This window comes from Ptychodera flava, chromosome 12 (assembly GCF_041260155.1).
Source record: "Ptychodera flava strain L36383 chromosome 12, AS_Pfla_20210202, whole genome shotgun sequence".
NCBI lineage: Eukaryota > Metazoa > Hemichordata > Enteropneusta > Ptychoderidae > Ptychodera > Ptychodera flava.
The window spans coordinates 42,411,483-42,427,321 of NC_091939.1; the positions used below are offsets into that span (position 1 = coordinate 42,411,483).

Here is a 15,839-nt window from a genome sequence, read left to right on the forward strand (position 1 = left end):
TTTAAGACGTCTTAATGCGCCCTCTCGAGTTCAAAAGGTGTGTATGGCCAAGCATTGTTTGTAACAAGATGGCTGAAATGGACGACGTCGTACTGGCTGTAAAGAATGTGAAAGAGGCTCCCCACCTAACTATCCAAATGTTTTTGTGTCGAGTTTGTGTTTTATTCGTTTCTAAAATGTGTTCCTACATTCTTATCCGATTGTTTGTGTTAATAAAAATGTTTGTTTCGCCTCGCCATAAGCTTTCCCCACACAAACAAAACATTACCGTACACACTAATCCAAACTTCCCTACAAATATCCGAGGCGAAACAAACAGTTTTATTAACACAAACAGTCGGATAAGAATGTAGGAACACATTTTTGAAACGAATCAAACACAAACTTAATGACTCAATCGAGTATATATTGTTCCCAATTAATAAATAATAGGCAATCTCAATTCTCGGTTTAGGCCTACGGTATTTTTTGTCGACCGATAAAAGTCTTTTCATCTTCAATATTCCATTCTAATTTCACCTACGGTATATAATATCCTAACCTCCTGTGACTTTCCTTCTAAACGTTGATTTGCCTTGTGCACCAAAAGAGATGCTGTATTTTATGCCAAACGATGAAAAAATATGTGAAGAAATAACCATGTATCAGTCAGTATGGCATGCGAAACCCAGACGGCCATACCGATCGGGGACAGAGCAGAGTAGATCGAAACGCAAAAGGGGTGTTATTATAGGAAAGGCGGTGACTTATTTTAAAGCTGAATAAAATGCTGTCTCTGGTTGTATAAGTCTGTTGATCGAAATATATATTTTGTTCCCAGTTGATTAATCATGGGGGATGGCAGTCTCGATCTCCCCTTTATGGTTCGATATTTACTGACTCGTTCCTTCTCATTTTTGTCAATCGATGAAAGCATTTTCGTCTTCCATATTCAATATTACTTTGACCGATGTTACATCCTGACCTATACTGTCATTAATTTTGACCAACGTACAAACACGTTGCCCATGCGTCCGGTTGATGAGATATTTTGCAAAACGGTGAAGAAACTGGGGCCCGGGAGACATCGATGTCAGTCTTTCCGGACTGTTTACATGTAGCTTAGGGGATATCAAAGGAGATGAATCAGTTGGTTGACAATGAATAAAACATAACTTTTCGGACTTATTTTATGTCAATTTTGTCAATGTCGGACTTTTGATTCGTTTGAGAAACCAGAATCACCTACAGAGATGTCTATATTAAACATGGTAGTTTGTTGTGCTACTGTCGGCCTCAGTCGTGGTGTCTCTCCCATAAAATTTCGAAGCCATAGGTCTACACTTGTCGTTTCGATTCACAGGTAGCGGTACACCGATGGTCAGATATTGTACCATTCTTAAAACTAGTCCAAGCAATTTTACGACACTGCACTATTTGCCATCGTGTCTCCCCGTGAACGGCCTTGAACCTATGGACGTGACCATTGTTTTACTGCGCCCATTAGAGTGTAAACCCCTGCTCGTTCCCTGCAGAATACTTTTTAAAGTTCTGTACATCAGTGTACACTGTGTGTATAAGCCCTAAACTTATGGAAAGGTATTAAAGAATAAAGGGTCGTTACAGTTGCTAAAATTGCGAGAAAAACGGCACTTTTTACTCAAATAGAATAGTCCTATCCACAAGCGCTATTGTTTTAAATCACGTCCAGGCTGTGCTGTTGATTTTCATTCTTTCGTGCAATTTCATTCGTTTGAAGCAATTATCCTTTCATTTGACCATTCTGTGGAACTCTTCTGGATATGTGTTTTGGATGAAAAGAACTCTACAGTGAAAGACATAAACTTTGACGGTCATAGGTATACAATATCGGTTCGATGTGCGAAGATATGCAGATTACAAGTTATTTTAGAAGTTCTCAAAACCAGTAAAAATAATTCTGCGCGCCACTTATTGATAGTTTCTTCTTGTGAACGTCTTTGAATCCGTGACCGCGACCATTGTTTTCGAAGTGTTCGACGGTCGATGATCGGTAGATTAATGAAAATATATGTTACTGAACTATCGTGTGATTGTTTATTAGCATGGTTAGGTAATAGACGGTGTAGTCTGTAGAGGCGATACAGCGAAATTCCACGGACCAAGGGAGCATACATCGCACGGTTTCTTACAACGAAAGAGCCGTCGGTTTCCATAGCTACTACGTGAAATCAGGCCTCACCGATGTCCCTGTCCTGATTCAGAGAACAACTTTCAAGCTGCGTGTTGAGGTTCAGATGTCCGATTTTTTCATATTTAAAAGGCTTATTGATTTACAGAGAACGCCCGTCTTGTTTTTAGCTTTAACTTAGCACATGATGGCAATTGAAAACCAAATAGCCAGTGGGAAAAAATTAGACGACTCGCTCTCACCAGTGGTCGAGGTCGCAATGAAAAAAAAATCGAAGTCTCTGAAATCGGTATCATTGCTCCGCCATGTTTATTGTTGGTTGTATGGCCAGTTTAAAGTTACAGACTTTCTTCAAGGTAAAATTCATATAATTGCCATACCGCGAAGTTTCCTGTGCATTTCAATATGTCTATTTGGAAGCAAAAGCGCCACGGACATTCGATCGATGGTGATGAACTTTCTCCAGGCCGTGACATGTCACCAGTTATGAACTTTACCGGTTTTCGATACGAAAGATGCAACATACAGCGTTGTTCACGTTGTGTTTTGAGTTTGATATAGAATATAACAGGAAAACACTAACGATTAAAGTGACGATAGAGACCATGCCCGATACGGAAAAATTGACATCAACTACTTGCATTGAGCAGTGACCTGAAACTTCAGACTGATATATTTAAATGTCGACAATATAAAACATTGAAATGCCGGAGAAGAGAGGGAGAGAGAGAGAGGTTTACGCTGTCGCGAACTGATTATACTCTTTCGGATTTGACTTCAGTTTAGACGATACACAGACATCGAAAATGTACACCTACTTTCCAGAAATTCGACTAATCTTATAATAAAGAGTAGAACAAATCCAAAAGTGTTGGTTGAAGTAAATCTTCAGATGTTGGTTTTCTAAAGTTAGATAATACTTACAGAAATATGGTCATCATAGTCTTCTCTTAAAAACTATTATCTTCAACACCACGTTTCTTATGATGGGTGATGTCATTTTTTATTATTTTTACAAACTTTCAATGCATCAAACGCCATAAGACTATCTCATCTGCCTGTCAAGGAGTTACAATATATTTCCAAGGGCTGGCACACGATGTCAACTTACGTGTCGTCCGTCGAGCGGCCGGTGGCAGTGTCACAGATTGTTCCGTCTGTAATCGCGGCCACTTTGATTTTGATGTGACATCAACATGCGTTTGAGGTTTTTTTGTTACCTAATTTGTCGACCTCACAAAATTTCACAGTCCATGCTTTGAAGCAGTCTCAACTTGGCAAACATGTCTCGCTTAAATTTCATCCTCGTCGTTCCAAATTAAATTCGACCACTAAATTATTTCGGCAGTTTTAATTTCCTATTAATTCGACGTTTTTCAAATCGTAATTATTTTTTTCTGGTCGAATTGATAGGGTTTTTGGTAGCAAGCTTATCTCTTCGTCGGACCAGTATACCGCGAGATGTAGTACTGTGTTCGGCAGCCATGGCGAAAGTGAATATTGTATGTTGGTTGTTGTTTGTTTTATGTTACAAATACCTGTCGCGTGAGGGCGTTTGAAACGCTTCTGAAGCGGCTCAGTCTGTCCACACAGCGATTTGCGGATAGAGTTAATCCCTACAACGGCTCTGGTCGGGCCGACTAAACCGTCTCAAATCTGAAACGCTTCAGAACCACTTCAGAGTGTCCACACATGACTTTCTGTGTCAGTATTGGCCCAGAACCGTTTCAGAGGCGTTTCAATGGCCTGTGTATGAACGGCATATAAGTGACTTGAAAATTGCTAGCAATGAAATAGTTGTGTGAATGAATACATGAATCTGTGTGTGTGTATGTTGGTTCCGTAAACAGATCTGTATAACATAAGATTGTTACAGAAATACCATCAAAGATGATAAGGATGTTATCACAGCGTATCACCTGATTGGCATAGGGTGATGCACAGTGCTCATATCCAAGTGAATCCTTTGCAGTGTTTTTAATAACCTGATCACTACACTTCTTACATTTATGACTGGGACATGAAATGGCCAAGTAGTGACCATTTCCATGAAATGTCACAATATTTCTGCTGATTTGTGGATTAAGTATGGAACACTATCCTTGACTTGCTCCTAGTAGCCAGTGCAACTCCATATACACAGCATAATACACATTCTGGCAATCGTCCACTGGGTCCCTTGAAACTGAAAGTTTCAAAAATGAAGACACAGAGGCATGCATAGAGTGCACTGTGCTTAGGGTGCCTGGAAACAGTCAATGTAACAGAACACCCATTCCCTATGGCATCTTAGTGCATGCAACAATATATTGTTCTCGATGATTATATATAATAATGCCGGGTATGTATCAAGACTACTGATATATCCTATATGGTTGACCATAGTTGTTGCTATGGCTATGCTACAAGGTATATCAATCTAGTGTATTATTTTTGGGCCAAATTGAAATGTGATATCTGATGAAATTGCCATTGTACTGTTATTCTATGAAGCAGTTGGAAGAATCGTGTTTCAACCTTCAAGATGTTACGATTTCAAGATTGATTTATTTGACTGTACACCGCAGACTGCCCAAGAGTTTGACCTGTTCATCGTGTTAACCCCTGACCCCTATGGAAGCCAATCTGGCCACGGACAGCAAAAAGAATGATCCAAATATTCAACATGCAGATCTTTCTTTTTTGCTGTATTTGATGATTTGTACATGTTCAGTAATATAGAACATGCTGACATTGTCGCCTGTGTTGCCTAGATACAGCCCTGCATAATGCTACTTAGTAGCAATATATATTGATCAATATACAAGGCTGGTCATAAATTTCCTTGTTGGAGATGACAACATCACTAATTTGCAGTTAATGCATGGTTTTAGGTATAACAAGCATTTGCGAAAAACAGCTGCCCCAATTTCTGCTGCAGAAAGGTAATGGGAACATGTTTGTATAAATACATCCCATAAAAAATCAACTTGAAAGTAAAGTGACAGAGGCAGTGAAGCATTAAATTTGATTAGCGATCTTTTACCCTTTAGATAACAATAGCCAATAGTCATTTAAAGAAGAAAAATATTCCATTGCAATTGTCATTTAAATCTTGACCCTTCAGTCCATTGTCATGCAAATATTTTCACCATCAAAAGGTCATAGGGGATTCCTTAATATCTATGATGGTTTCACCCAGACAACTATTGATTTGTGTTGTACAGTAATAGACCAGTAAATCTCCGTGTAAACACATTGTTCAATTCGTTTTGCAGTCTCTGATAACAAACTGTAGACTTGTAAACTGGTGAATCAAGCCTAACATTACTGTGTGGTGTTTTTTCTTCAGTTTTATCACATACAGATCATGCAGACATTTGGATAACAAACATTCAGTCTTTGGCAGGTGAGTGTAGCATTTGTAAAGAGTGAAATTCTCAGTCTGATTTATTCCTTTCCAATTAAACAATAGCCTGGCGTCTTCCTTTCAGCCATTCCTACCATAACTCACTCTCTTACATTTGATGCCAGTTCTTCAGCTTATTTTTCCCCAAGAATTTGGTGATGGCAAACATTAATATCTAACCAGCATTTTATTACCCCTGATAATTAATGCTATAAATTCTGTTATTTGTGTATGCAAAAGTAATGTGTAAGTACTTTGATCAATATTCTGCCTGATTGATAAACCCTGCAAAGTCCAATGTATGAGAAAAATGTATATACATGTATTTTCAGATGGCAAATGTATGGAAGTGTTGTATATCATGTCCTGTTGTGTGTCTTAGTGGTACCACTATCCCTATTATCCTGTTTGCTTGCATGAGCTCTTCAAGTCAGTTTGAATTAATTGTTATGTAGCGGTGTCTATTTTGCTGGTTGTTCAGACATTTATGTACAATTTATTTTAGAATCAACCGTCTTGTAATTATCTAGGCAGAGTAGCTGCCCCCTCTCCCCCCTCTCCCAATGTCTGAAATCCCATATGTAAGAATGTATTCAGCTGTGGTTGCAGTGTTGTGATCTCACACACCTTTCAGACTAATGACATGTGAATGATGTACTTCCATTATTTTATGTAAACATTTCTAGCTGAATTGTTTACTTTTTCACCTTTCATATAACCTTGAATGAAGTGGAGAGCATTAGTCACCACTCACCGCAGTCACAGGGATTGGTCAAAAAATTGTCACATGGGAGGGATGCTGTGTGTGTCAAGTCGGGCCTGATGGGTAAAAGTTTTGTCTACCAGTGACAATACAATATCAGACGCAGTGGTATATAATTGTTGGAGCAGTGTGGAAAGCATGGTTGGAATGTGTATGTACAGATGAGACACGGTGCAAACATGAGTTGACAAATATGATTACATTGTAAGGAGCTTGTATGATTATAAGCCCTTGTCCCAGTCTGGTTTGTGGTAGGGCCCTAATTCAAATGCATTGTTAAACATAGATAATAAACATCTGATTTCTTCACTTGATTTCATTCAGAGTTGTTGGAGGTTTAGAGGTACTGAATGCAATGGAAGCTGTGCAGACTGATAAAAAGGACAGACCCAAGGATGACATTACCATAGAAACAATCAAAGTATTTGTCAATCCCTTTGAGGAAGCAGATGAAAAGGTAAATCATATGTAGCATTTACTCTCAGTTTTAGTTCTTATGCGTATAGCTTCTTTCAGTGTTACACCAAAACTCTGGTGAAATTTGATGATGACTTTGTACCACATATACAGATGTTGTTGTATCAGTGGTATAATATATTTAAGTATTTTTAATCCTGTGTAAGTAATGACACTTTGGAAGTCATCTCATCTCAAAATGTAAAAACTCAATTTTGAAAATTACAGGGCAACTGCCACATTTAGTGTAGCAAGTTGCAAATCTACAATGGACTCAAGCTGTTAATGAATAATATGATGTGCACACTGAATTATATTCACAATATCAATTACATGTATATTAGAATTTTAAGCAGTACATCTACTTTTACTATGTGAATCAACATAACCAGCAATTATATTTTAAATTTTGAATCTTTCCTTGAATTTTCAGCTCAGGATACAGAGAGAAAAGGATGCCAAGGAAAAGAAGGAAGCAGAAATGAAAGCAACATCAGTTGTACTAAAGACAGAAGAGGCTCCGAAAACCTACAGATCTGGTGTTGGCAAGTACATCTCACCCACGCCAAGGTATAATACCATCATAGAATACATTTTAATTAATTAGTAATAATGACAATGAACAGTAGCCAGTAATAATTAACATATTTTATGCGTATTTTATTTCCTTTGAGAAAGAAAGGTTTAAAATAATCAGCCAAAGCTTGTTGTGTCAACACTGTTCTGTGGCTGGAGTACCTTGTGATTACACATCTTCTGCCCAACCACATACATGTCTGTCAATGTGCAGTGTTTGTGTTTCCATCTTGGACACAAATTTAGCTGTATAAGAACTCTTTTGTATCTCCATGCAAAACAACATATTAGATAAGATTATAGCTAGAATACATTATAAAAACAGTAGTTTTCCTAGTACTGTAAATTTAATATTTTTTAGCTCCCATATATGCATATGTATATATGCAAATGGGAGGTATTCTTATAAGGTGGCAAAATGGCGTCTGTGTGTATGTATGTAAGTATGTATGTATGTCTGTTAGTCCGTCCAGATCAAAAACTCCTAAACCGCAATGGCTGCCGTCTTAGTATTTGGTGTACAGGTGCACCTAGGGGTGGAGATGTGAATTTGTTCAAATGAACATGTCAGTGCCAAAAATATGCAAATGAGGGGGAAAAAAGAAAAATCCTGCAAATGGCTAAAACTCAGTAAGCATTGGTCAGATTGGGTTGAAACTTAGTATGCAGATTTGTTTAGGTATCCTAAATTATGTGTGCACAAATTAGGGTGAAATTTGCATGTTTGTATTTTTAGGGTATTTTTTTCATTTTTAGTCAAAAAATCATGTTCTCTGAAATCGCTCGTCTGATCGCTCTGAAAGTTAATATTCATGTTCCTCAGGATGACCTCAGTCTAGTTTGTACAAATTGTGTTGATATTATCATATTTATAATTTTAGGGCATTTTTCCCAATTTTTGGTCAAAATTTTTTTTTATCCAAAAAGTACTGATCTGATAGCTTTGATATTTGGTATACAGGTATCTAAGATTTATCTCAATATAATGTATTGAAGTTAGGTTGAAACTGGCAATTTTTTTTATTTTGGGGGCAATTTTCGCCTTTTTTGGTCAAAAATTTTTTTCTCCTAAAACTACTGATCTGGTAGCTTTGATATTTAGTGTACAGGTTCCTAGGGTTTATGTTAATAAGATATATTGAAATTAGGATGAAATCTGCTATTTTGTATTTTGGGGCAATTTTGTCATTTTTGGTCAAAAAATTTGTTTCTCAAAATTTACCAGTCTGATTGCTTTGATATTTAGTAAACGGGTTCCTAGGATTTATGTTAATATGATATATTGAAATTAGGTTGAAATCTGGAATTTTGAATTTTTGGGGCAACTTTGCGAAACTGTCAATTTTACAGGGATATCTTTCATTTTGTATTTTCAAGATTGTCTTTCGGTAATTTTATACCGACTGGAACTAAGAGTATAGAATGTGGTGATTTAGTAAGCATTGATATGGTTAACTGTATTTGGTGTTAAAATGAGGTAAAAAAATCATTAGAAAACATAGCTGAGGTGACTTTAGCAGGTTTGGTTTCAAACAAATATATTCCAAATTTGTTCAATGTTTAAGAGTATCAAGGTTGTAAATAGTTAACACACTTCCTGTCATCTGGTCATTGTATATCTCATGCAAAGATGGTTAATACAAAGAGATGGACCATTTGATATCTTGGGGGGGGGGGGGGGTTCCTGGCAGATTTTGAAAAAAATCCAAACAAATGTCAATAAAAAAATCAGCCAGAGAAGGTTTGACAAAAAGAAAAGGTGGAGAAGGGGGAAAAGAATGTACAATGGATCGGATAAAAAGATAACGTACCTCATCAATCTTCCAGACACCCCCTTTATCAAATGGTCCACCCTGATGTAATTTTGCGGGCAATTAACCATGCAGTATATAACTTTATCTCTTGTGTCATCATCCTTGTGTAATTGGTTAAGTTTGTAAGTTGTTCCAGATGTGGATGCACCAGTTGTTCTGGAAGAAAACAATGTTTACTTTTCCCTGTAGGGTTTCTGAGTTAATGATTGTTTGTTGAAATCTCTCCATGTATCTGGTGTGTGGGCAAAATGTAAACATTGGTTGCATGTTACATGTATGTATTTCGGTCTATGTTAAATATTGTAAATGAAAAATCAAGTACAGTTTGCTGTGTGCTTGTAAAAGATAACATATTTGTCAATACATAAACTGCCTTGCAGATTGATTGTCTTAAAAATTATCACAGAAGTAGAAAAGGAAAAGAAACTAATCAAATTGCTGTAACAAATTCACCCTGAGTGCCTGCTCACCTATATTTAACTATTTTATCATTACATTCAGCTGTTTCTTATATCTTTATCACTCTCCATGGGCCAAGGCACACTTGAGGGCCAATGTCATCACTCTGTGCCAGTCTGTGTATGTTACATACAATTGTTGGCTTGTTTTGATAACTATATGGGAGCGAACAGTGACATTGCCACTATTTTTAAATATTGTAAAATAATTGCCCCATCACAACTTTTATGAAAGTAAGCAATCTGTGTGATGTTATTTGTGTTTGAGCGTGAAATATCATAATCACATTTCCCTTTTTAGCTACTATAGACTATAGTCTATAGAAGCTATTGGGATGGGTATCCGTCCGGCGTCCGTCGTCAGTCTGTATGTATGTATGTATGTATGTATGTATGTATGTATGTATGTATGTATGTATGTATGTCCGTTTGTGAGGCGTCCGTCCACTCAAATATCTTGAGAACCGCAGTACTTACTGATTTGATATTTGTTGTGTAGATGAAAAATATGATTTTGAGAAACTATTTTTTTTAATTTTTTGATATTGTTGAAAATAGGCAAATTAATGCCAAAAAGGTGTTTTGGTAAAAAATCTTCTTCTTCATAACCGCTGGTCAGACAGCTTTGTTATTTGGTATACAGGTCCCTAGGATAACCCAACTTAGATTTGTCCAAATTGTGATGAAATATGCAAATTTGTATTTTTAAGGAATTTTTTTTGTCATTTTTGGTCAAAGTTTGACTTACATTGTATGTAATTCTTGTACTGTATAAACCCTATCAATTCACCCAGAAAAAAAATAATTAATATGATTTTAAATAATTGAATTAATTAGGAAATCGTCAAAGCCAAAATAATTTTAGTGTGGAATTATCAGAAAGTTCAACTTTTTTTTACAGTTCATCGTGAATTGAGGATTAAAACTGTAAAGGCAACTTTCCTGAATCCCAACTTTGATATATTCTGAACCACCATTTATGTTATCGAAAAGAAATTGCTCATAATAGTTTGTCATGATAGGGTGGTCAAATAAATAGAGATAGAGAAAGTTCTAATTTCCATTTATGGTTGACTTGGTAAGGATAAAATAAGATTACTTTTTGAGGAAAAAAATAGAGTGGTCAATTAAAAGAGTGGTCAAAGTGATAGGGTTTTTATGGTAAAGCTGGGCTGTAAGATTCCTCATGTGCTATTTATAGCAATTATGCAATCTGTGTAAACAGTGCAATGAAAGTGTAACATGATTCCTTATAATGCTTTTGATGACCTTGAACTTCTTAAGTTTCAAACATTTGTCTCTTCAGTGTGCTTTCTCTGAGTACGTACAGTCTCAACTTATTCAACAGAACTTACTTACAATGTTAATTTGAAAGTTAAAATGTCCCTAGGATGACCTTAGTGAGATAATTTCATACAGTCAGGAAATACTTAATTTTGTATCCATGTCTATAGTAGCTTCAGGGACTTTGGCCCTATGTTTACAATCATATGTTGGTTCATTTTGGTTGTTTACTCTGAGAGAGTAAGAAGACTAAGGCCACTCATGGCGAAATGACTAGCAAAACAGCCAGTCATTTGATGAAATTGTAAACAGTTTGGTGATTAACTTTGCTGACAGCATGGGCACTGTAAAACTGAAATTGGAGCTCCCCTGTTGAAATGTCCAAGATACCACTTCCATACATTACAGCCAGTACTCAATAATTAGTTTATTTGAAGCAATCCCTCTTTTATTGGATCACTGCTGTTAGTGTTATAGAATCATGTATTCAATGCAGACAGTGTATCTCAGGGAATTGAAATCAGCTGCACTGTTTTTTGTAAACCTAAAGAGACACCGTGATAAGGCGAAAACTATGTTCAAGAAAAATAATTTTGGTCTACAGACAATAGTCTGTAAGTTACAATAACACTACTTTTTCCCTCTGCTTATCGTGTATTGTCTTGACAAGACGGTTGTATATTGACTGGTGTTATGCATGGTAATATTATCTCAATCTTGAACACGGATGCCAATAGGCCAAACCCGGAATTCGAATCGACCACGGTACAATAAAGCCATGTGCGCAAACGCACACAGACGTACGTGTATTTCCATACGCGTTCAGTACACATGTGGGTTTGTTTGTACCGGCATCACGTGATTATTTTGGCGTACTGAGTATGTAGAACGGCGTACGCATCGCGTCCTTTTTATTCCGGAGTAGAACCATTGTAATCTCTCATTTACAACCCTCTCTAGCAACAGGGGAGCCCAACGGCCAGTTTTACAGTGGCCATGCTATCAGCAAAGTTAATCACCAAACTGTTTACAACTTCATCAAATGACTGGCTGTTTTGCTAGTCATTTCCCCATATGACTGGCCTTAAACTTCTTCAGTCCAGGTCATTTCCAAAATTGGCGATGCTATACCATATTATGTTTTTCCTATCATTCGCCAATCAGCGACCAGTGCACCATTAGTAAAAATTGTATTTCCTGGCAACCTTAAGATGTGTCCATGGTTACGTACGCCATAGTGTGTTGAAATCAATCTTGCTATAACTCCCCCATGCACCATTCACAATACTTTTTCGTGTATTGTCGTAGATCTGTGTAAAAAATATTGTCAGTTGTGAAAGAGGGGTTTTGCCAACACTCTTTGCGTTGCACATTTCATAGGAATACGGATTTAGTTTGTGAAATAACAATTAATCGCACCGTATTCTGTCATAATCTCAAACAGTTGTGTGGCCACTCTGTCAACATACATTTTCAAAATCACATACTATTTTTAGTCTGAGTCAGACAACCACAACTTAGGTATCATTTTAAAGCTCTGACATTGCTCTTACTGTTAGTGAAATGCCATATGCGTACCTATACAAATAACCTTGAAAAGAGTATTTCTAATAGAGATGACGATTATCTACAACATTATTTTTGGTACTCGAGAGAAATCGATAAACTGGCGGTAGAAATGAATGGGAAATATCTCGACTGTGTTTTTAGCTCCGCTGTCAGCGACGCGGAGCTTATCAAATAGGTTGATTTTCCGTCGTTGTCCGTCGTCGTCCGTCGTCGTCCGACGACGTCCGTCGTCGTCGTCGTCGTCCGTCAACAATTGCCTTCTCCTCTGAAACCGCAAGTCCAATTGCTTTGAAATTTTATAGGCAGTTCACTGGGGTGACCTCACTTAAGTTTGTTCAAATCGTGGTGAAATTTGCATATTTGTATTTTTGGGGCATTTTTTGCTGTTTTTGGTAAAAAAATCTTCTTCTCTGAAACCGCTTGTCCGATTTCTTTGAAATTTAATATGCAGTTTACTTAGGGTGACCTCATTTAGATTTGTTCAAATCTTGGTGAAATTTGCATATTTGTATTTTTTAAGGCAATTTTTGTCATTTTTGGTAAAAAAAATCTTTAAAAATCTTCTTCTTCAAAACTACCAGTCAGATAGCTTTGATATTTGGTACATATGTCCTTAGGGATGATCTATTTCAGATTGTTCAAATTGTGCAGAAATATGCAAATTTGCATTTTTAAGGCAATTTTTGCCATTTTTGGTCAAAAAATGTATTTCTCAAAAGGTGCTGGTCTGATAGTTTTGAAATTTGGTATACAGGTTTCTACAGATGAGCTAAGTAATATATATTGAAATTATTGTGAAATCTGTAATTTTGTATTTTTGGGGCAATTTTTGCCGTTTTTGGTTAAAAAATGTGTATTTCCAAAACTACTCATTTGATAGCTTTGAAATTTGGTATACAGGTTCCTACGATGAACTAAATGATATTTATTGAAATTATGATGAAATCTGCAATTTTGCACTTTTGGGGCAATTTTTCCGTTTTTGGTCAAAAAATGTGTATTTCCAAAACTACTCATCTGATAGCTTTGCAATTTGGTATACAAGTTCCTACAGATCACTTTAATGATATTTATTGAATTATGATGAAATCTGCAATTTTGTAATTTGGGGGCAATTTTGCCATTTTTGGTCAAAAAATATGTATTTCCAAAACTACTCATCTGATAGCTTTGAAATTTGGTATACAGGTTTCTATAGATTAACTAAATGATATTTATTGAAATGATGATGAAATCTGCAATTTTTATTTTTGGGGCAATTGTTGCCATTTTTGGTCAGAAAATTTTATTCTCAAAAAACTACTCATCAGATAGCTTTGGTTGACATGTTCTTAGGGATGATCCGATGTGATATATTCAAAGTATGATGAAATCTTCAATTGTGTATTTTTGCAGCTATTTTAGCCACTTTTTCTGGCCACTGCATTGAGCTATCAAAGATTTCCACCTTCTTCATCAACATGTGTCAAAAATAGTTATTCTCTACATAAACACAGCGGAGCTATATCGGCCGCTAGGTCGCTTGTTCCATTACCGGACTCGTTGGTGGCTATGATCTTGCGCAGAACATGTAGATCATGTTGACAGTTAAAATTTGTTGAACTTCATAAGACAGAGGCTTAATAAGCGGACAAAAATCCCACTCACTCTTGGCAAGTGATTAGTGACCCTGACATGACCTCTACTTTATTAATGATTTAATCTGGTCAATAATTGGCTTATAGTCGGAATACGTTATCATAATGAGTCGCCAATTTTGGAAATGACCCGGACTGTTCTTACTGTCTCAAAATATGTCTGGATCCATACATTAAATTCAGTGGTTGTTTAAATGATATGTCTGGATCCATACATATTTGCAATAAGGGTTGAAGGGATGCAAACTTGTTATCGTTGCTATGTTTGTCTATCTCAAAGATGATCTCTGTAATTTCACTTGTCTCTATAAAGTGTTGTTTTGTTGCTTGTACATGCAGTGTTATTATTAAATGATACAAAATTTTACTTGTTGTTTTTGTTTCAGCACATCCAAGAGATTAACGGAAGAGGAATCCACATCGTCATACACATCAAAAAAGAAAGCAAAGAGTTCTGGAGGATTTGGAAATTTCAGTTCTTGGTAACAGTATGAGTGATAAGACCAAACATTAGCTGAATATTTTGGAAGATCTTGGAAAAAGATGCCCTCTCTGATATTCACTTTCAGAATTTGAGCTGCTGTTAGAATATAATGAGAATCTGACAGACTTGATGACTAAAGATTGTCATCAATTTTTAACATCAAGAGTCTGATTTCAGTTCATACCCAATTTGATGGCAAGAATGGACATTTTAGTTTAAACCTTTGTCTTTTCAACAGAAGCAAACATACAATAAATTCATATAGATTCCTGTTATTTTATTAATATTCCCAAAGTACATGTCATCCCATTCTTCCTATAAAAAAGTATTTTCCATACTGTATGATGTTTACCCATTTGAAGGGCAGGAGACTTTATGAGGACAAAAAAATCACAATTCAGACCAACATGCAGTTTTAAGCAGAGCTGATATTAAATTTAATTGTAAATGGCTGTCAATTTTGTGGTAAAATCCTCTTTTTAAGTCGCCAAAACCAAAGACCTGTGCAAAATAACCATTATGTGGTTACAGATAAGATTTGGCATATACTTGACTCTGCAGAATAGAGACTGTTAAGTGTCATAACTCTACTCTCTTTTATTTTGTGGAAAAAAGGCTTTGATGACAAAATTTATGGCATATGCCAGAAATCACAGAACATTTACAGTAAGACCTATTTGAAGAGACTCAGTGTCTATACTTCGTAGCTCACATGAATGTTGGCAGGGACAGGTTTTACTGTAATACATGTGAACAGCACCAAAACACATCAATTAATATTTTGGTCAGCTCAGTAGAATACAAATTTCTTACCACTGATGAGTAAAATAATGTTACAAGTTTGTAACTTGTCCCATTGAACATGCATATTCCTGCTGTGGATTTACTTGATACACATAACATGCCATTTTATAAAATTTCAGTTATTTTTCCCTGTAAAAGCATGCAATATGTAATAAATTGAATGTATGTAGCATTTCTACATTTCATCTCTTTGTCTGGGTATATGTGATTGATGTTCTGTCAATACATCACATTTTCACACCAAAAATTTTATGCAATATTTTACCACTGTTTAGGATTTTTCTATAATTCTTTTAATAATTTGGACCAAATGAGTAGCATTTTTCATAGGCTACACTTTTTGATCAAAATTTTGAGAAAAATTTGAAAAAAATGTTTGGACCTGAAAAATTGTTTGGGCTATATATTTTATAGAGGTTACAAAAATTGAATTTCAGGCTCAAAGGGTTAAGCCCTG

General features: G+C 36.1%; 1 protein-coding gene across 2 annotated transcripts in view; it reads left to right on the forward strand.

The window, feature by feature from the left end:
• Positions 1–15,567, forward strand: part of LOC139145939 (RING-type E3 ubiquitin-protein ligase PPIL2-like) — a 33,623-nt gene extending 18,056 nt beyond the window's left edge. The window contains exons 15-18 of one of the 2 annotated variants that reach the window (XM_070717393.1): positions 5,481–5,537; positions 6,625–6,757; positions 7,190–7,326; positions 14,481–15,567. In XM_070717393.1, coding sequence (XP_070573494.1) covers positions 5,481–5,537; positions 6,625–6,757; positions 7,190–7,326; positions 14,481–14,580 — 427 coding nt within the window. In that variant the 3' untranslated portion in view covers positions 14,581–15,567. The remainder of the gene's footprint in view (positions 1–5,480; positions 5,538–6,624; positions 6,758–7,189; positions 7,327–14,480) is intronic. The other variant, XM_070717394.1, reaches the window with a different exon arrangement.
• The last annotated feature ends 272 nt before the right edge of the window (positions 15,568–15,839 follow it).